This window comes from Trichosurus vulpecula, chromosome 3, assembly GCF_011100635.1.
Source record: "Trichosurus vulpecula isolate mTriVul1 chromosome 3, mTriVul1.pri, whole genome shotgun sequence".
In the NCBI taxonomy this organism is placed as follows: domain Eukaryota; kingdom Metazoa; phylum Chordata; class Mammalia; order Diprotodontia; family Phalangeridae; genus Trichosurus; species Trichosurus vulpecula.
In genome coordinates, this window is record NC_050575.1 from 288,802,132 (window position 1) to 288,824,641 (window position 22,510).

At 38.2% G+C, this 22,510-nt stretch overlaps 1 protein-coding gene across 3 annotated transcripts in view; it reads left to right on the forward strand.

Moving 5' to 3' along the window:
* NPHP1 (nephrocystin 1) overlaps positions 1 to 16,363 on the forward strand; it is a 45,696-nt gene extending 29,333 nt beyond the window's left edge. The window contains exons 12-20 of one of the 3 annotated variants that reach the window (XM_036750527.1): positions 72 to 146; positions 3,050 to 3,160; positions 3,797 to 3,879; positions 4,105 to 4,181; positions 4,881 to 4,980; positions 7,503 to 7,615; positions 9,105 to 9,178; positions 13,098 to 13,142; positions 15,068 to 16,363. In XM_036750527.1, the coding sequence (XP_036606422.1) occupies positions 72 to 146; positions 3,050 to 3,160; positions 3,797 to 3,879; positions 4,105 to 4,181; positions 4,881 to 4,980; positions 7,503 to 7,615; positions 9,105 to 9,178; positions 13,098 to 13,142; positions 15,068 to 15,340 (951 nt within the window). In that variant the 3' untranslated portion in view covers positions 15,341 to 16,363. Of the gene's footprint in view, positions 1 to 71; positions 147 to 3,049; positions 3,161 to 3,796; positions 3,880 to 4,104; positions 4,182 to 4,880; positions 4,981 to 7,502; positions 7,616 to 9,104; positions 9,179 to 13,097; positions 13,143 to 13,779; positions 13,830 to 15,067 lie in introns of those variants that run through there. The other 2 variants (XM_036750528.1, XM_036750529.1) reach the window with 2 other exon arrangements.
* The last annotated feature ends 6,147 nt before the right edge of the window (positions 16,364 to 22,510 follow it).

Consider the following 22,510-nt stretch of genomic DNA (forward strand, 5'->3'; position numbering starts at 1 on the left):
AATCTTGAAAAAAAATATATCATTTCCTGATTTTTTCCAAGATAATTTCATATATCAAAATCTGTTTTCAGGTTCTTAGCAATATTCATACAGTCAGAGCTACATGGCAACCAAAAAAGCCCAAAACCTGGACCTTTTCTCCACGGGTAAGTGAGCAATTTAACAAACAGAGTGAAAAATGAACCAAATTTCCTTATTAAGATTTTCAAGACTTGGCTGTCATTGTATACTCCTTACGGCATTGTTCTTTCGAAAACACAATAGTAAAATTACAGAGGGGAAATGGGCAGTATGTTACATGTTTATGTAATTAGTTTGCTGTGTTACAAGTGAGACTAAATTTTTACCTAAGTCCAAAAAGTGCTTTGAGTACTTAAATCAAATCACTCCTTTTTCTGACTCACTGAAATTATAACTCCTATGAATCATCATGCTTTAGTCCTTCAAAGAATTTGTGGCTTCATCAGCGTGGGTACTCCCATACCAGGTGCCAGTTTCAATCCTCCCACACCCTATCCTATATACCTCTTTTTGTAAATCTCCCATGAAAGAAAACTCTAATGGCAGTGGAGACTTTATACTTATTCTTTTTAAAAATATATATTTATTTTATTTGTAATTTATGAAATAAAACTAGCATTTCCATAACATAATTGAATAATAAAAAGATGATTGAATATGAAACTGCAAATCTATTACACACAACTTGGTATTCCTTTTAAACATATAATAAATTTATCATGTAATTTTTTTTATTTTTTTTTCTCTTCCCCCCCACCCAATACATAATAAGTATAAAGAATACATGCATTCCTTAAATACTAAGGGCATTTGTCTGTCTTCCTTTACCTCTAATCGAGATGGATGGCCCATACATGGCTTCTGGATGATATTATTATGTTACTTCCAACATGGAGATGAAATTACCTCAGAGCTTGAGAGAGAGGGAAAGGCCTTCTGCAGAAGGTGGGCGTTGAGTAGAAACTTGGAGGAAATGGAATTCAAAACAGGAAGAATTTAGAAAGTAGAGTGTTTTTTTGTAAAATAAATCCTACCAGGAAAATGTGCTATGTAAATTTGTATTACTCAGAGTTTGGAAGAAAACCCACTAAAGGCTATCCCAGTAGGTAGGATTTTGGTTAAATGGATTAATTCCTGAGTCAGTATTAAATAGAGGCCAGGCAAGAGATTCTAGACTTCCATGGATGAGAAACTGCCTTGCAGTCCTCTTTTTCATTTTATCTAGATACCATATGTCAAAGAAAGTTCAAATTATTGAACAATTGCGCTCATTTCACATTCCAGCAAGGTTATGCGTATGATTCTGTGAGCTAGGCTTCAGCAATGTGCGAACCAAGAATTCCCACAAGAGCAGGCTGGTTTTTGAAGAGATGGAGGAACTAGAGACCAAATTAACAACATTCACTGGACTGTGGAGAAAGCAGGGGAGCTCCAGGAAAACATCGACTTCTGCTTCATTCATTACATTAAAGTCTTTGACTGTGTGGATCACAACAAAATGTGGCAAGTTCTCAAAGAGACGGGAGTACTGGATCTCTCATTTGTCTCCTGAGGAACCTGTATGTAGGCCAAGAAGCAAAGGCTAGAACTGAACATGGAACAACTGATTGGTTTAAGATTGGAAAAAGAGCACAACAAGGCTGTGTATTGTCACCTTATTTAAGTCATATGCAGAGTACATCATGCAAAATGCCAGGTTAGACAAATCAAAAGCCAGAATTAAGGTTGACAGGAAAAATATCAACAGTCTCAGATATGAAGATGATACCGTTCTATTGGCAGAAAGTGGAGAATTAAAAAGCCTCTAGATGAGGGTGAAAGAAGAGAGTGTAAAAGTTGGCTTGAAGCTTAACTTAAAAAAAAACTAAGATCATGGCAACTAGTCCTATCACTTCCTGGCAAACAGAGGGAGAAGAAATGGAAGTTATGTCAGATTTTATATTTTTGGGCTCAAGGATCACTACAGATGGTGACTTCATCCATGAAATTAAAAGACATTCCTTGGAAGAAAAGCTATGACAAATCTGGACAGCATACTAAAAAGCAGAGACACCCCAGCTGACAAAGGTCTGTATGATCAAAGCTAGGGTTTTTCTAGTAGCAGTGTTTGGCTATGAGAGTTGGACTATGAGGAAAGCTGAGTGCCTTAGAATCAACGCTTTTGGATTATGGCATTGGAGAAGACTTTCGAGAGTCCCTTGGACAGGAAGGAGATAAAACCAGCCAATACTTACAGAAATTAATTCAGACTATTCACTGGAAGGTCAAATACTGAAGCTGAAGCTTAAATACTTTGGCCACATAATGAGAAGACAGGAGACCCTGATGTTGGGAAAGATTGAAGGCAAAAGGAAAAGGGGACAGCAGAGAATGAGATGGATAGAGAGTGTCATGGAAACAACAAATATGAGCTTGGACAGACTTTTGGAGATAGCAGAGGATACAAGGGCCTGGTGTGCCGTGGTCCATGGGGTTACAAAGAGTTGGACAGGACTGAACAACAAGAACAGATACCACAGGAGAGGCAGCCTGGCAGAATAGATGAGAGAGTTGACCTCAAAGCCAGGAAGGCCTGGGTTCAAATCCTACCTTTGACACACGCTGTCCATGTGCCTCTGGGCATGTACCTTAATCGTTCAGTGCCTCAAGCAACTCTTAGTCTTAGGGCCCAGTGAAAGGATGTTCCACACTTGGAGCTCCCCACAATGATGAAATCACAAGTCCAGACCAACCATTAGTGCCCCTGACCACCTCCAGGTGCTCTTTTTTTTTTCACCCTATCTAGTATTCTGACCAGGTAGTAAGCAAAGTCCCAGTTTATTGACAGGAATACAGAGAAATTAAATTATTTGCTCAGGGATTGGCATGGACGAAACCTAGAATTTGGATCCTTACAATCTCCTCTATATTATCTTTACACCACCATCCCTTCCCTTCCTTATTTACCATAAATCATAGAATACAAGCCACTTAAAAATGAATAGGATGGAAAATCTTGAATGATTCTATATTTTTGTCTTTTTTTAAGGTAACTGGTATCTTGCCATGCTTGCTTGATGGGGATTGTTTTATCAGATCTAATTCTTCTTCACCAGAACTTGGAATATTATTTGAAGTTGGAGTCTCTTATGTTCGTAATGTAAGTTCACGTAAAGAGTTTGCTTTTCCCAGTATCATTTTACGGGGATTTTTTAAAAAATTATTCCTGCTTTTGGAAATGAACAAGAATTTCCCACAAGTGTTGTTATAGTTTCTCAAAGGACCAGCAAAGTGGGCTTACCAGAATTTGTGGTGGTTCCTAGAAATCCTAAAGAATGTAGAAACCCAAGACGACTGCAACTTGATGCGTTTTTTGGAAGTAGATGGTGGTGTTATTTTAGGCATATATCTATAGAAATAAATACATGTACTTAAATGTTTCATTAAAAACTTGGCAATAAACATCAATATAAATAACTATATCTAATAATCACCCAGTGTTTAAAATGCTATACTACTTTTTGAGTCCCTCCCTCCTTCACTGTTTCCACTATATCGTACTAACTCTTTAGGAAATAGATATAAGAACTGTGACAATAATACATACCAAATCATATTCTCTTATTGGTTACAGCTTTTCTCTTTGGTCTCCTGCTGGCCCCAAACCCAGTGATTACATGTCGCTTTATTTTCTTTTGAAAAACATTTTAGAATTTGTATGTGTTTCCAACCAAAAAAAATCTTTGTTCAGAGATACTCAGACGTCAAGGTTTATGTATTTGTTTTACTTTTCTAGTCAACGGGTGAAAAAGGAGAATTAAGTTGTGGCTGGGTCTTCCTAAAACTGTTTGACGCCGATGGAACACCTATTCCTCCCAAGTAGGTTATCTTCGGTTTCCTTCCAGAGAATTTCTCTCATATAAGGGATAGCAAAATACCACATGAAAACAGGCGCCTGGGTAAATTTTTTATGGTGATATTATACCTTTTTATGTTAAAAAAGATGTCACAAGACCAACAAAATTAAGAACTAGACGTTGCCTAATATTTTCTCCCTGTATTTTTCAAAATGTACTGAGTGTACTAATTACTCTTTTTCTACAGAACCTATGAACTTTACTTGAATGGCGGTACTCCTTATGAAAAAGGCATTGAAGTGGATCCTTCAATTTCCAGAAGAGGTATACTTTTATATATAAACTTTCTTTTTCCTAAAGATTTAATAAAGATAAGATGTATCAGAGAAAGTAATCATTTTCTACTAAGCGCAGAGTAGTTTATCACAGACATACTTTCCTATACAAACTATCACTTAAATTGAGCATTAGAAGGTATTGGATTTAATGTTAAACCCTGTCTTCTTCTCCAAGAGCCGATTTTCCTGGTAGCAAATAAGAGAATTAATGTGGGAGCGAAGAAGAGCAGAGGCAGATGATCCCCCTGTTTCATTTGATGAGGCTACAAGTCCCTCTTTCCTATTTGCTTCCAATCTAGGATTTTTCCATTGATTCAAAAAGCTTTCCAAACCTAGCAGAGGAACCTGGTGTCTGTGTTACAGTGAACACTTCCTCAGAGTTAACCTCACACTTGCTGTCCCATGTGATGATCTTATAAACTCTAGGTGAGGCTGATGCTGTCATTCATCTCAACGAATGTATTGGAATTTTAGAGTATAGACTACATATGTTGGGGAAGAATGATGTCCGGCATCACTGGACCTTGCCTCTTTTATCTACTCCTTTACTTGTGATGTAAATGACTAACATTTTGTGTAATTTGCCTTTTCTAATCGATAAGTATATTTAAAGTCCTTTTGCTCTATAACACTATCCAAAATATCGGGAGTTCCAGTTTGTCTATTTCTAATTTTTTTTTAAAAGCAGCCAGCAGTGTTTTTCATCAGATGATGACAATGAGGAGACAGCCTCAACTTCTGGTCAAACTAAGATCCCTAAATAGAAGGTCAAGAAGCGTATTGAGGTCGGTACCGGTTTTCCCACGTGCACTCACTGCTGAGTTATTCAGAAGTTGATTAGCCAGTTTGAATTATCAGTGCCTTTGTTTCACTTGCTTGTTGCCTTTTGGCAATTTTAATGCTCATTATCACTTGTACAAAGGGTTATTGGAGAAATTTTAAGAGGCAGTAATGTACAAATAAGTCGAGTTTTCTTCTTAAAATTCAGATGAAAAACTTAGCTAGAGAGGATATAGAAACTTTGGTTGAAATTTAGCATCAGTTATCTATGGTATCAATGGTATCAATTATCTGTGATTTTATCACCTTCCTCATTTCCCATTGAGAGCTGAATATTTTGTAGTGGAACTTTTTCCATTGCATACATTAAGAGCTATTGTCAAAAAATAATACAAACAAAAAATCCTACCAAATGCTATTTTTACCATGTCTTTCTAACTTTAAAACTGCGCAGTGATGCTTGCATATCGTAGATGGAGGAGATGAATCAGAAGTAGATGATTCATCTTACTCAGCATTCAGAAGGCCTGAATGATGAAGATGCTAACTTTTCTTTTACTAGACTAGTAATCAGCAGCCTGTGTTTCAGTGACTTTTTGAATATGGTTCCAATTTCTTTCCAGAATAGTTAAACCACTTCACAGCTCCACTAACAACACATCAGTGCACCTGTTCTCCCTGCCCATTCAATAATTATCATTTTTTGCAGATTAACTTGAAGGTAGTTGCTGTCACCTTGAGACTATGAATGGGTGACCCTATGGAAACCTGGTACTTCACCCCTAAGAGTTTGTCCACTCAAGATCTAGGCCAGTGCCCTTAGTTTATATTCCTCTTCTCTATTTGCCATATATAATTATTTCAATGCTCTATAGATTCAAAACCTGTAGAAGAAGTAAGAGTCTGGTAGACTCATTTGATGAGTTGCTGGGGCAAACTTGTGACAAGCCTCTTTGAACTGACCTAGGCTAGTCCTTGAACAATAAGCACATTATCTTTCAGTTGAATAGCACATGTTGCTGGGCCTAGACCCAAAGCTTTCCCAGCTTGTGTGTCTGGTAAACAATCTTAGTTGTTTACAAGGGCCTTGAGCTGATGAAACATGGATTCAGTTCCCCATAGAAGTCATCTTCACACCGCTCTATGACCATAGCCCTCTCATTGGCCAGCAGCCTTGTACATGTTAGTCAGTCAGTCAATAAACATTTATTAAGCACCTACTGTGTGCTAGGTGCTGTGCTAAATGTTGGCTTGTAAAGGAGTTCAACTGCATGCGGGGATGGACCAGTACAAATCCATGGAGAACCCGCACAAAGAAATGGTGGGTCATTGGACCTCATCTTATGTATATTGTTAGTTAACTGTTAACTATCTCTGTACCTTTGAGAGACAGAAAAGAAGTGGGAAATAGCAATACCTCCATTTTAAGGGGAAAAAGGTAAATAAGTATTGCATATTTACATTACTCTTTGATAAATGAGAGAAATAATTTTAAAGTGTGGTTATTATATGGCTCAGAGAACTGTTTTGGAACTTTAGGCAGGAGCCAATATTTTAAATATTCCCAAATACTCAAATTGATGTTCTTCCATTTACTTTTTGTTACTTTAGCTTCCTTTTTACTTCTGTTTTCTGTCACACAAACTCCCCTAATTACAGGGCAAGGCTTGGGAATGTCAAATGCCAATTACCAACAAAATAAAAGTAACTTTATTTTAGTAAGGCCCATTGGATACTGCATTAAGGTTGCATTTGTTCGAGTAGGGTTGTGAGTCTAGTGTTAGAGACTGAAGGCAGTCCATCTAGCTATAGTTGTGTTTTAACTTTAGGACTAAGGAGCTTCCTAATGGTTCCTGGGCAGGGAAAACCAGATGATCCCTATACTAGAGAAACAGCTCCCTAAGATAAGGTTGTGGTTTATTTCATATTCTTTCAACAGAATGGCAGTGTCTGTCCCTAACTCTGTAATGCATTCTTCCTGTTCGTGTTCCCTTTCTTATTATTGACTAAAGTTAGGACCTTTATTTAACCACTCACGATTTTTCTTAACATGGAGGCTTCCTCTTCCTCAGTGCCAGCGATGATTGTTATGTGTACAACATCATACACTACACGTTTCAAGATACTCTGCACAGTTGTATACAATTGCCTTTATAAAGTTAGATTTTCACTCTCTCTTACATTTATGACCAGTTGCAAATGCCTAAAAAGCTGGGACTTTTCAATGATCCTTTTTATTTGACATTTAACTCCAGACTTGTGAGTATACTAAGAAGCAAATATGAAAGCAAGCGCTGAGGCATGTAGTTGGCACATGAGCATGTATTTAGAGAAATATAAAATTATTTGGAAGATTTTCTCTCTATGATTAGCAATTGCATGATGGGACATTCCTTTAAGTCATTACTATAATTGCTACATAATGAAACAGTGCTCTGGAGCTATTCATTATAGTGAATGTAAGCTAATTACAAAGACATTGGGCTGAATTGTATTTTTTAATGAATTTTTTCTTCTTCTTTAATAGTCTACTACCAGAAACATTAATAGGAAGTATGTGCTACATTCACCTGCTGGTATTCTATCGAGAAATTCTTGGTGACGTACTCCTGAAAGACAGGATAAGCATGCAAAATGCTGGTGAGGCTTTTTTCCCATGCCCTTGTGTTCAGCCCCATTAGCTGATGCTTTCCTTGGGAGTAGCTGTTCTCTGTTTCTGTAAGTTTACTACTGTCATGGTCGGCTGGCTCTCTTGTTCACCAGGTAAAGGTGGGGCCTCAGAAAAGCGCCTGTCAGCAGAGCTTAGTGGCTTGGCTCCTAGCCATTTACCTGACAGCAGGTTACTATAAGACCCATCAGATGGTGCTGTTCATTGCTGGCCATTGTCAGTGCACTCTGCCTGTGTCAGCTCCCTGGCACTGTCCACTGTGTCCCCATTTAATCTTGACTTTGCTCACAAAATAATTGTCTCAGGAGACTTCAGGACCCAGAGAGCTCTGCCCTTGCTTTGTAGTTTGCCTACCCCTCTTTCCTTGGAGTTTTTGTTTGTTTTACATGTAAACTTATTGGGCAGGAATGGAATCTTCTACTTCATATGATACGTGATGCTTTAAAAAAGAAAGAAATTATCATATTTAAACAATGTGTCCAAAGTAGAACATGTGCAGCAGCAATATTTATCTCAGTGATAAGTCTGAGTGTTATTGGAACTTTTTTTTAAATGTCAGCTGTGTTCAGCATCTGTACAAGAGTACATAAGTAGACGTCCTCGGTGGAAATACCTCCTAAATAAATAGGAAGAAGACAGGATATGCTCGGACAGAGAGCTAGCTATATTTAAGGAAGCAGTAACTGGAGGGAGAAGGCAAGCTGTTCAGTCATATGCTTTTGGATGTATTATAATGCCAAGGAAAGCTTCATGGCTGAAGTGACTCTTTAGGGAAGTTGAAGGATGTTAACACTTTCCCATGAGCAGGGAGAGGTTGTTTGAGCTTGCACACAATTCAGCCCAATAAAATTCTATCATCAAGGGACCAAGATTGATCAGTAACAGCCAGAGCTCTTTGGTTTGTACTTCTTGAGGGCGCTTATCATGTAATACTGTTTAGCAAGTCAATCTGTGTATGTATCTTTTCCCCCTACTGAACTGTGAGACAGGCAGCTCCCCCAGCACCATGTTCTGCACAGGGCAGATGCTTGACAAGTGTCTGTCGAATGAATGAAAGGTAGTCATAGAGCACTTTGCTATTCTAGTTTCTGTAGAATTCTTGCATATTTAATTCTTTGCACAGATCCATAGTAATCTATTTCATTCAATTGTGTTATAAAGCAGCTCATTTTTACATTATTTTAAAAAGTAATTAATATATTGTAGCAGGTCATTCAGATTGCTGGCCCTCCATAAGCTTTTATGTTGCTAGATACTTCCAAATCCTTCTCACTAAAATTTAGGGTCTTTAATTGGTAATATTAATATGGTAATCTTACTAATCCAGATTGATACTTATACCAGCTCTTTTTTGTATAATACATCTAAGTAGTAATACATTTTTAAAAAATAATTATTGTAACAATATATTTCAATGAAAGAAAGTTGCATAAAATCATTTTCTTTTCTTTTCCACTTCAGATTTAATTAGTAGTCCAATTCTAGCAACCTTTCCTAAACTCATGGAACAACCTGACCTGATGGATGTACTTAGGGTATGTGACATGCATCATGATCTTAAATTGCTATACCTGTTGTTAATTACTTTAAATAGATGCTTGGTTTATTTTCTCATTTAATCTTGTTGGTTTTTTTTTCCTTATTGGGCAGTTGGTGATTTTTTGCTATTTCTTTATCAGATTGTCATTCTGATGTAAGACTTGAGTGAATTCAATAAGAACGCAACTACTGGAGGAAATGTTAGGGGAGAGTTAGAAGATAGATAGATAGATAGATAGACAGACAGACAGATATTGGACCAGTGATTTCATTGGCATAGGAAATTCTTTCTACCAATGCAAGTCAGCAACGTCTCTGCAACTTATAGTCACCAAGAGGTTACATGCCTTGCTGGGGGCCCACAGCCAGAATAAACAAAGGCAGGATTTGAACTCAGTTTGTCTTGGCTCCAAGTCTATCTCTCCCTCCACTGTTTCATGCTGCCATACATTTGCACATACATGCACATACATACCTGCATCCACACTCAGTGGGTCAGCACCTTCGTCTAGCACTGAAAAAAGGGCTTCCATAGAAATTTTCCTGATTTTTCTGGATGTGAGTTCTCCTCTGGCTATGAGGTTTCTTTGGGCTCTCCTGTATAATTTTCTTATCTATAAATTGAAGGGGATGGCCTAGATAATCTCTAAGGTCTCTTCTGTAACGACAGTGTTGCTAGCAGATGCTGTAGGGGTGTAAGACCTGACAAGACCAGCAACAAGAGCTGCCAGCACAGGTTCTTTGATCTGCTTTTCTAAGGAAAGCAACTTTAAGGGGTTAACAATCTCACTTTAATCAAACATAAATATATCATTCAGTTAGTTCAGGGGGAAAAGCCAGCACCCTGAATTTCAGAGCAAATACAAATGGAAATTACAGAGACAATATAAACAGAGCAAATAACAAAATTCAACAGACAGGCTTTGTCTGATCAAGACATCACATACATACTTACCAGAAAGAGAAGCACCAACATCTGAGTTTTTTCAAAGCCAGGTGGCTCCAGCAGCTACCAGCCTCCACACCAACACTCTTCCAGTGAGTGAGAGCCCCAAAGAAAACACTAACCTCTTGAGTTTATATACCCTTTTTAGGGCCCAAAGGCTTCATATCTAATCAGCAAAAGGGTGTAGGCCTGGGGCTTTGCACCTAGTAAGATTTAACCAGAGGCACTTGATTACTTTAGCGTTCTAAAAGAAAAAACTATAAAAAAAAAAGTCCCACCTTAATATTATACCTTCCAACTGCAAACCCTACTTGACCTGATGAGTACATAGACTTAACACAGGTATGAACACATTCACTTTCAAATGATTAGGTGAAAGAAGTAGCCTGGTATCTGAATCTGTACTTCTTTAATGCTTTAAGGATCTGTCATTTCATTAATGTGGGCACTTTCTCATGTAAACATGTACATATCATATACATACATATACACACAGAACTCTTTCTACCAATGCAGGTCGTTATGTGAGTACATAGGCAAATACATACACATACATATGTACTCACACACATGTATACACACAAACATATGATACACAAAATATACAGATGCCTTTCAGCGGGGAGCACTGCATACTCAAGAAAAAGTTGCAAAATTTAACAATGACTTTAATTGTTCTTCTTCTAGAAAACTTATAATGATGTGTATGCTAATAGAACATTGTTCAAACTGTATAGTATTCAAGTTAATAAAAATTGTAATCATAATAATTGTAACATATACCATTTTTGTCTAAAACTATTTTAGACCCATTATTTCATTAATCCCTGCAGCAACCCTGGGAGATGTGTAGCACCTCCTCATTTTATAGATGATGATATTGAAGCCTGGAGAGATTAGACAGCTTGTTCTTGTTCACACAGGTAATAAGTGTCAGAGCCAAAATTCAAGCCCATTTTTATGGGCTAAAAGTTTAGTGTTCGTTTCAGCATGTAATGCTGCTCCCCTGAAGTAACACACACACACACACACACACATAAACACACACATATGTATGTATATATATATATTCCATTTCATAGACCACATTTTTTATAGTGACAGTTTGCTAAGTAATTTGTAAAAAGCAGAAATGCCCCCATACGCACACTCAAATGATAAGAGTAATAACATCTAAAACATATATCATGCTTTAAGCTTTGCAAAGTGCTTCACTTATATTAGCATTCAATCTGGGGCTTGGGGGCATCTGGCCATCCACGCCTCTTCTTGCCAGTAGGCTGTCTCATCTCCCAAACAGACCACGCAACTCACCCACCCCGCATACCAGGTAATAATCAAATCAACTCAGAGTTGGAGGACAGAGTCAAAGGCTGCAGAGAGGTCAGGAAGGATGAGGATTGAGAAGTGGATGTTAGATTTGGTAATTAAGAGATAGTTGGTAACTGCTGGAGAGAGCAGCTTCAGCTGAATGGTAAGAAGGGAAGCCAGATTGCAGAGGGTTTAGAAGAATAAGAGAAAAGAAAATGGAGGAATAGATAGTTTTATCAAAGAATAGCTAAGAAAGGGAGGAGACATATAGGCCAATATCGAGCAGGTATGGTGGTATCTAGTAAGGGTTTGGTTTGGTTTTTAAGATCATGGAGACTTACCTGAGCATGTCTGTAAGAAGTAGGGAAGGATAGATAGGGAGGAAATGGAATGGGGGGCAGGGAGGGAGCAGGGGAAGGGAATGATTGGAGAGGAATCTTCTTGAGAAAACAGGAGGGACAGCATCAAAGTTACACATAGAAGGGTTGGCCTTAGCAAAGAGAAGAGTAAAGGGAGGGACATATTTGTAAAGCTCACTGGAGTCGAATCATGTGTGAGGTGAGCATGTACAGGCATCAGGATTTTGACTGACCCCATATTTTGTTTGTGGTTGCTTTCATGCACTGCCCTCTATCCCATCATCTTCCATCATATAGCATGGACATGTTATAATGATTAGATTGTATCTCATTTTTACTTCACCGCAGTGGAAGTTTGGGAGCCGTCCTAGTCCTTTGAGACTTAGGGGATACTTTGGTCTACTCTAATTTCTGCCTTCAGTCTCTACCCACTCCATTCAGCCCTTTATTCAGCTATCAAAGTGATCTTCCTAAAGTGCAGATCTGATCATGTCACACACACACACACACACACACACACACACACACACACACCAATAAACCCTAGTGGCTCCCTGTTACCTCCAGGATCAAATATAAAGGGCTCTGTTTGACTTTTAAAGCTCTTCATGAGCTGGCCCCTCCTTCCCTTCCCAGTCTTGTTAAACTTTACTCTCCCTACTGTCCACGAGCCTTGTTGCTATTCCTCTTCAGCAACTCTCCATCTCTCATCTCTTCACCTTGGCACTGACCATCTCTCCCCTCTGCCTGGAATACTTTCCTCACCTGTCTCAGCTCGAACCCCACCTTCTGCAGGAGCCTTTCCCAGTCACCATAGTCCCACTTCCTCCACACTATTAAGGCCTTCCCATTGACATTAGTCCAGCCAGTCTCTCTCTGTCTTGTGTGCACAGTTATTTGCATGTTATCTCAGCCAATAAAATGTGAGCTTCTTGACTGTCTCTGTAACTGCAGGCACAATCCCTAGCACACAGTAAGCACTTAACAAATGCTTGTTGACTGACTGATTGTCTGGCTGACTGGTTTTGGGAACTGCCCTAGTCCCTTGATGAGATTTGGGATGTTTTCACCAGCAGCAAATTAGCTGTCTTTTGAGGTGGATTATGTCTCCATTTGGTTAAACTCATCTATTTTATGTTGATTCTTCATAGCTTTAGTTTCAAAGGGTGACATTTTGTGACCTCCTCCCTATATTGATGGGGCACCAATCCTGAACCAGGATATTCCTATTCACAGACTGTACTTACTATATGTGTCTAAATACTCAGACTAATATAAACTTCTGTATTTAATTTTTAGACTGCGTGGGCTGAAAAAGAAAGTACTTTAAAAAGATCTGAAAAGGTAATTTTTTCCCCTAATAAAACTTAGCTATTTTTGCATTATCAGGCTAAAATAGATGTGGCCCTAGCATGTCCTAACAAAATAAAACTGTACTTTATATGACTACAAATCATACAAATAAACATCTTAGAAGGGTGTGGACTTTCCAGTCCTAATGTAGGAATTCCTTTTTTTTCCAATGAAACATTTAATAAAAATGTTCATTTTAAATCTGCTTTACTATCTCGAAAGGAAATTTCCAATCTAGACCTTCTGATTGGCTGCCAGATTCAATCTTATCTTTACAAACCTTCTAACTGTGGGTACAAAAACAATAGGGAGGGGCAAAGAAAGAACAGAAACTCGGCTAAACTGAACTTATTGAAAAGTGCTTGGCTCAGGGTGGTAAGGTCAGTGCCATGATGAAAATAAACCCAGTATTTTTAATGACTAAAGGCCTGTCTATACAACCTCCCAATAGAAGGCTGAAATACAGGAATTTTTTGGAATGAGAAGCCACAATTGTCTCTTTTTTTAATTTAAAAATACAAATATTGTGTCCATATCAGATTGGCCTGTATTAATTATGCATACTCTATACATGGCTTATGCTGGAGTTGGTAGATTTAATACATTTATAATTCTTCATTGGTCATAGTGCTGTACTTAAGGCCAGACCTGTCCATAAGAGGTACGGGTAACAGTGTCCAGTTATAAGCATACGAGTAACAGTGTCCAGTTATGAGGCTGCCATGCTCAAGAGATCTTCTTCCATCAACTTGTAATTCCCATCTGAGTCACTCCTTTGGCAAAACATATTAAATATTTTCGGTACGTAAAAAAAAAACCTGTGATTTTATTTGCATGGAAACAGCTTTGGGGCTTTATATTTTAATAGCTAGTCTTCATAAGTTGTAGAGACCTTTAAAACCTTACCATCCTTTACCAAATTTGGCTAGGTTCACCCTTGGGTGACAGATGCCTGGTTTGCCACTGGGCCTGGGTATAAAGCCTTTCAAGTTTGCTAAGACCTGCCAGAGGTTCTGTTCTCCCAATATAGTCTCCATTGACCGAGGGTCACATCTTCACTATATGAGGCATCAGTAGAAGAAGAGATGAAATGTTCCTATTAAAGGGTTAGCAGATTTATAATCTGGGAGGGGTAACATATTAAACTGTTCTTAGTTATCAACATAATTTTATGTTAATCTGTTTAATTTGTGCTATCAGGTAGAAGATAAAAGCAGGGATCTCATCTCTGTCTTGAGGTTCACCCCGCAGCCTTCTCTGATATATTATTCAACTCTCTGAGCTTTTGTTAATCATATTTACAAATCTTCTTAAAAAGAAACTTAGACCAAGAGTTATTTGTTTTTGTGTGTGTCATGGTCCTCTGTGGTAATCTCGTGAAGCTTGTGGACCTCTTCTTAGAATAATGTTTTTAAATGCACGAAATACAAAGGAAACTATATTGAAATAGAGTTATCAAAATATTTTTAAACCAAGTTCACAGTCCTTTCTGATTTAGTAGTTGTGAAAATATATGCACAACTTCTTTAAGCTTGAAATATAAAACTTAAGCTTCAAAGCCATAGTCCAAAGCTGTCAAACTCACATAAAGTTGGGGAGTCACTAAACTGTACATAAGGATCCCTGTGGGCCTCATACTGACTTAGTTTTAAAATGTAATATTGTCTGTTTTACTTATTTTGTAAAATATTCCTCAATTACATTTTAATCTGATTTGGGCCATACTTGGGAGTATTGTAGGCCTTATGTGCCCATGGGCCACATGTTTGACACATCTAGTCTAAATCATGTAATGCCAGGAAGGAGAGGACATAGTAGAAAACCCTTGGCAGCCAAGGGGCAGCATAAGTATCCAACTAAATCTGTATGTTTTTAATAATTTCTAAATAATTATTTATTTGTGTGTGTTTTCCCAGAGAGACAGAGAGTTTCTGAAGTCTGTGTTCATCCTTGTGTACCATGACTGTGTGTACCCTCTCTTACACTCCACCGTCCTCCCACCATTCAGATGGGCAGAAGAAGAAACCGAAGCTACTCGATGGAAAGTCACTTATGACTTCCTTAAGCAAAACCAAGAAAACTCTGGTGCTCTCCACGCCTTACTGTCACCAGAAGGTGTTCATGAACCTTTTGATATTTCAGAGCAGGCCTATGACTTCTTAGGAGAAGCTCGGAAGAATGTGAATTAATTGTGATTGGTTATTGAGATTCCAGTCCAGTTGGTACTGTCTCTAGGAATAAATGTAAACTCTTAAATGGTCATTTGAGCAGAATAGGAACCAAATGGTGAGTGTTAATTGTGAACTGTTTTTTTACTTTACTAATTTACTGTATTTTTACTTTATAAAAGTATATTTTGTAAGAAATAGTTGTTCAAGTGTGTTTTAAAATAACTATTTTTAAAATAGGAAAGTAAATTTAAAAAAATAGGAAATACTATTTTTAAAATAGGAAAGTAAATTAAATGCCATTTCTACCTTTTGACCTGGTGATACTACTACTAGGCCTATGCCTCAAAGAAATCAAAGGAGGAGGAAAAGGACCCATAAAAATATTTAGAGAAGCTTATTTTTAGTGGCAAAGAAGTGCAGACTGAAGGGATACCCATCAGTTGAAGAATGGCTGAACAAAATATGGTATATGAATGTAATGGAATATTCTTGTAAGTAAGAAATAACCAAAGAGTACGAGAAGCCCGGAAACTGATATAGAGTGAGTAGAATCAGGAGAAATGTTTATAAAATGACAACAACATTGTAAAAACAAACAACTTTGAAAGACTTAGGCACGTTGATCAGTGCGATAACCAACCACAGTTGGATGGTGGACCGAAGATGAACCACGCTACCCTCCTCCTCGCAGAGAGGCAACAGACTCAAGATGCAGGACAAGACTTAGGGTTTTGGATGTGGTAAATGTAAGACTTTGTTTTGTTTGATTATGCATTTGTGTTCCAAGGGTTTTGTTTTTATTTATTTACTTTTCAAAGGCTAGCAGGAGGTAGAGAGGCAGTTAGAGAAGAGAGTTAACAACAGAGTTGATTTTCTTTTAAAAAGTAATTGAAGTATTTTTTTAATAGTTAAGAGAACAGAAAGAAAGCCAGAAGGCAACATGGCCAAGCGGGACAGCTTTGAAAGCTACATATTCAATACAATCTACTATGTATATGGAAATGCTTATTTTACTTGCAATAAAAAAATAATTTGAAGGAGATGTTCATAAAACTTATTTCTTTAAAAGCAGAATCACTGGGGAGAAAACATGTGAGGCATCAACCAAATGGTTGTCAAATATGCAGGTAACTTTTTAAAGTTATGTACAATAGCCTTAAAGGTAAGTCAGTGATTTCTCATTACTTCCCACCCCACCCCCATAAAAGGGCTATATAGCAAGCATATAGATACACCTACACTTAAATCACATTCATATTATGTTTAACACAACAAATTTTTTTCCAGATTTTTTGAGAGTTCATGACATCTCTTAGAAACGCCTGGCAGCAGGCAAGTTCCTGATAGTTTGATCACAAGCTTCCGCTTGATTGTGAAGATGAATTCAGGTGGGCACAGATAATTCTCAGTTGTTCATGGGTAAAGCATCCAGATGGTCTCATTGACCATTCTGCTTTATTAACCCAATCCTGAATTTTCTTAATTGAGGGGGTTTTGTTGGTTTGTTTGTTCCCATATATGTGGGGTGTCCCAGAAGTCTTAGTGAAGCTTTAAGCTAAAAGCACCAAGACTTCTCAGACAGCCCTGTATTATTTTCACCATCCAACTCAACCAAAAACACCTGACTTTTACTGGGGGGAATAAATAAGGGAGAGGAAGAAGAAAAAAAGATTGCTGGTTCAAAATAGAACTTTCAGAGATTTGAAATTAATCTTAACCTTTTGAAGAACAAAGATAATCACTCTTGTCAAAGAGACTTTCCCACAATTACTGGTAAATTGACCCACATCTGTAAGGTTCCAAAGTAAGTTTCTGAAGCCTAAGTTATTCCTTGATGTAGGGAAATCCTTTGGAATTACATGGGAAGTTACACTTTCTATTGATATATCTCTCATTCTTTCTAATTCTTAGTATTGGTTCAAAGAAAACATTTCTATCTCCTAATATCCCCAAGGTTCTGGAGAACTGATCAGAGTTTTAAGAGCCTGGGCCAACATTTCACAGAATTGCAAGACAAGGATTAGACAAGTTTATTTCAGCAGTTTCTGGATTTTTGGACAGCCCATCTTAAAAGTGTTTTAGAGGTTCATCACATCAGGAAATTCTACACTTTAGCTGGCTTCTACCTATATCTGGCACCACACTTAAGTTCTAGGGATTGGCATCAAGTTAGAAGAAGGGGGGGACCATTGGTCATAAAAGTGGCTTAGAAGGAATCCTTTACTTTGAAAGAGATTGTGCCTCTCTACAATCCCCTTTCGAAAAGTCTCTCTTCCTGTCTACCACCTCTTCTTACAGTCAGGTATGGGAAATTAAGTTGGAAATACCATCCATCATCTTCCTCCTGGTCTGCTACTGATCTACTGTTTTTCAAAGTATTCCCTGGTTCTTGCCAGTATAGGAGTTGTGCTCCTCAGTAATTTTTGAGAACTAACAATCCCAAAAGTTAGGGTGGAGGTGGTTTCTTCTTTATCCAAATAGTTGCAGAAAATATCCTGGAGAAGTTTTGATCACTGTCCTTGGGTCTTTTGCAGCTGGCATGAATGTTGCTATATTTTTTGTTGTCTTAGGCTTGCTGCTTCATTTGAAGGTATCAACAACCCTCCTTTTTACCCTTTCTGTCTAGAAAATGACTTTAGTGTGAGCATATAAGTCTCTAAGCTACTCTTTGCCTGGTCTTGTGAGCCTGTCCCCCACATTGGGGTGGGGGAATCTGAAAAAAGGAAAATGCTATAAGTGAATTCAAAAAAGGGGGAAGAGAAATGGAATCTTAAAAGTAGTTTAGTGGATTATTTATGAAATGTGATAGAGTAGTATAATAATTCATTCTTCAGAATTGCAAAAATCACTTCTTGCATGGGCTGTCCCCATGTATGGTTCCATCCATTAAGCTTATGATTTCTTAAGAGGAAAACACAGAAACATAAGTGAAAGCACTTTTACTTAAACTTAAACTAATAAGTGGTAAAAACAAAGGTAATTTGTCTAAATAGATTAGACTAATCGTCAGTTCAGATGTGTGTATCTGGCTGTAACCATCATGCCATTGTGAGACCACAGGTCTTCAGCTGCACACATAACACACACACACACACACACACACACACACACTTTTTTTATTGACTTAAAAGGCTAATTTCCAGCTGTCAAAACAGGAAAAGGTTGTCAAGGAGCCAGAAATGTCCTGGAAAATTATTTTCTAGTAAGTCTCCAGGGATATTTACCAAAGTCCTCTACAATCTGAGTCTCTCCTATCTTTCAGACTAATTTCCCATTACTCCCCTTCACACATTCTCCCATGGTTCAGTCAAACTGTCCCACTTGCTGATCCCCAAACTTGGCCTTCATCTTCCATCTCTGTGCCCTCAGTCAGGCTCTCCTCATGCGTGTAATGGACTTCCACCTTAACCTCTACCTCCCAGAATCCTTAGCTTCCTTCAAAGTTCAGCTGAGGTGCCACTTCCTAAGCCCTTCCTGATACCCTCAGTTATTAATGCTCTCCCCCTCCTCAAATCACTATTGTGCTTACTTATCTGTGGACCAGAAAAGAAAGTTTTTGCCACCCAAAGCCCTTGACACTCTCAAATGGTTCAAAGTCAGAAATGGATATGACAACAGAAATGACACCAACGACATTATCATCAGCCTTATCATGGCACTCTGAGGACCACAGGCCCTTTATATCACACCTGCAGTTGAAACATCCTATACATGTTGCCTCTCACTAGTCCAAACCTCGAGAGCACATATGTCATTCTTTTCTATCTGTATCTCCAGCGTGTAGCATAGTGCTTATAGTAAGACTTAATAAATGCATTTTCATTCATTCATTCATACCATTTTATTCTCCCCATACAATATGAGCTCTTTGAGAACAGAGGACTGTCCTATTTTTTTTAATCCTCTGTATCTAGCATAGTGAACATAGTAGGCATTTAATAAATGTTTGTGGAAGGAATTGAATGAATGAATAAAAATAACACAAACCGAAAGACAGCATGTATATTGGAAAAGACTCAGCCTGGAGCTGGGAAGACCCGACTTCTGACGTGTTCTAGCTGTCTGATCTTGAGAAGTCTCTTCAACTTCTCCGTCCCGCTGGCAATTCTATGACTTTTGGGAGCAGAGTAAGGTGCTAATCTGACCTCTAAGGCTGATGTACCAATGAATTAGCATTTTGACTAAATAGGCAAAAGAGCTGGAAGCTGTCTTCTGTCTGCTGAGGAGTTTGTCATTGGCTCATTTATTTAGAACTGGGAGGAGCCTTAGAGGGTATCAGGCCCAATCTCTGTATTTTACAGTTGAGGAAGCCAAGACCCAGCGATGAGAAGAGACTTGCCAGAATTCCTGGGAAAAGCAAGTACTTTCCTAAAGCACAGGTTTGACCAGGGAATATTCTTACTCAATGTATTCCAAAGGCTCCCTGTCACCTCCAGGATCACACCTAAAGTCCTCTGTTTGACATTCAAAGCTGGCACTGCCACCACCCTGGTCCAGGCCCTCATCACCTCATGCCTTGATTATTGCAATAGCCTACTGGTGGGTCCAACTGCCCCAAGTCTCTCCCCATTCCAATTCATCCTCCAGTCACTAAAATGATTTTCCTAAAATGCAAGTCCAATCATCTCACCTGCTCCCACTCAATAAACCCCAGTGGCTCCCTATTACCCCCAGAAGCAAATACAAAATGCTCTGTTTGGCATTCAAAGTCCTTCATAACCTAGCCCCTTCCTACATTTTCAGTCTTCTTACACGTTACTCCTCAACACGTGTGCTTCGATTTAGTGCCGCTGGCCTCCTGTCCTGGCTAGTCTACAAACAAGACACTTTGCATCTCTCGGCTCTGGGTATTTTCTCTTACTGTCACCCATGCCTAGAAGACTCTCTCTCCTCAACTCTGACTACGAACTCCCGGCTTCCTTTAAGTTCCAACTAATATACTACCTTCTACAGGAAGTCTTCCCCACCCACCTCTTAATCCCAATGCCTTCCCTCTTTTAATTATTTCCTAGTTATCCTGTATATAGCTCATTTTGTTTTTGCTTGCATGTTGCCCCCTCTCCCATTGCATTGTAAGCTTCTTGTGGGCAGGGACTGTCTTTTGCCTTTTTTGTATCCCCAGTGCTTAGCATAGTGCCCAGTACATAGAAGGTGCTTAATAAATGCTTTTTGATTGATAGATGTATAGATTGGTTGAAGTAGCAGAGATGATATTTGAACCCCTGTCTTCTGGCTCCAAACCAAGTTCTTCTTATTAACGCCTCAACAATGCTTTACAGTTTGCAATGATTTCTTCTCACAACAACCCTCTGAGATAAGGACTGCAAAGACAATCATCCCCATTTAACAGATAAGGAAACTGAGACCCAGGGAAGTTGTGATTTGCACTAGGTCACATAGCTTATAGTTAGAGTGTCTGGGAATCATGCTAAGGTCTTTTGATTCCACCTCCAATAATCTTAATGCTACACCTCGTTGCTTTTCTATAATGTATCCGTGAGAAGTGACACGTGGCAATGGGGAGGCTCAGCTATCTTTATTACCAAAGCATTCTAAGTTGCACGCTCTTCTCAAGCCACTAGGTGGCACCATGGTGCACAGAGCACTGGGCCTGGACTCAAGAAGATCTTGGCTCAAATCCTGCCTCTGACACTTACTGGCTGTGTGACCCTAGGAAAGTCATTTAACCTCTATATGCCTCAGTTTCCTCAACTCTGAAACAGAGATCACAATAACACCTATTTCCCAGGGTTATTGTGAGGATCAAGTGAGATAATATTTGTAAAAAATACACTTAGCCTGGCAGATAGTAGGCACTAAATAAAAGCTTGCACCATTTCTTTCTTTTTCCCTAGAATGGAGAGCTGGCTTTTGAGTTAGGAAGAGTTCTGTCTATGATAAATACTACTGTGAGACACCTTTACTTCTCAATGCCCCAGCAACTCTCTAGGACTATAAGTTACAAACAAGTTGCTGATCTGCATCAGTGGAGAGAGTGCCATTGTGGAGATCCCCATGGAATTGAAATTTGCATTTAACTCCTGTAACCAGATGCAACACAGCAACGATGTGCACTTATCAAGAGAGATTGTGGCCAAAGGAGGGAGATGAAGCAATAATTTAGGATTGTTGGAACGTTAATTTATGATGCACACTGTGGGTTCTCCATAAAATTCTGATTTCCAGTACCTTTTAAAAAATTATTATTCTTATTATTGTTTTAATTAATTTATTTCAACTTAAATACTAAAACTTAAATACACAATATAATAATATAAAAAGAAAAAGAGACATATTATAAACTTAAATGCTAAAATTTAAATATAAAATAAGAAAGGAAAAAAAGCATTGCCACATGCACAGCAGAATGTAAGAGTATTCAAAATATATATCCAATACCTTTTTAGAAATGAGGCAAGGCCTGACAACATGTAACAAGCAAAAATAGATCAACATATAAAAGTATATTTAAGAGAAAGGGTAGTTGAGAGATTGGACTGGTAGATTAGAAAATGGGTGGCATTACTTTTTTCCCCATTAAAACTGTTTTTACTGATACACTTTATTTTTATGTCATTTTCATTTCCAAACATATCCCTTCCCTTCCCCTATCCAAAAAGCCATCCTTTGTAGCAAAGAACAGAAAAAGAAGAGGAAAAAAAAAAGCAGCTTAGCAAAACTAACGTGTTAACTGAGTGACAATAATTCTATGAAATGTTCCACACTCATAGTCCTTCATCTCTTCAAAGAAAAGAAGGAAGTTGCATTTTTGCATTTCTTTTTTGAGGCCAAGCTCAATCACTATAATCACATGTTGGTCAGTTTTTCTTTATTGTTTATGTTTACAAAGTTGAAGCCATTGTATATTATTTTCCTCATTCTGCTTCCTTCATTTGCATCAGTTCAAATAAAATTTCCCATGCTTCTCTTAATTCTTCATACCCAATGTCTTAGGGTGTAATAATATTCCATTGTATTCCTGTGCCACAGGCTACTTTGTTTCCAATTCTTTGTTACAGCAAAAAGTGCTGCTATGAAAATTTGGTGTATATGGGACCTTATTATATGTCTTTGGAACATTTAAATCACTTTCTTAACATAATTCCAAATTTAATTCCAGAATGGGTGGACCAATTCACAGCAGGATAGAATTACTTTAAGAAAGCTTCTTAGAAGAAGTAGGCTTTG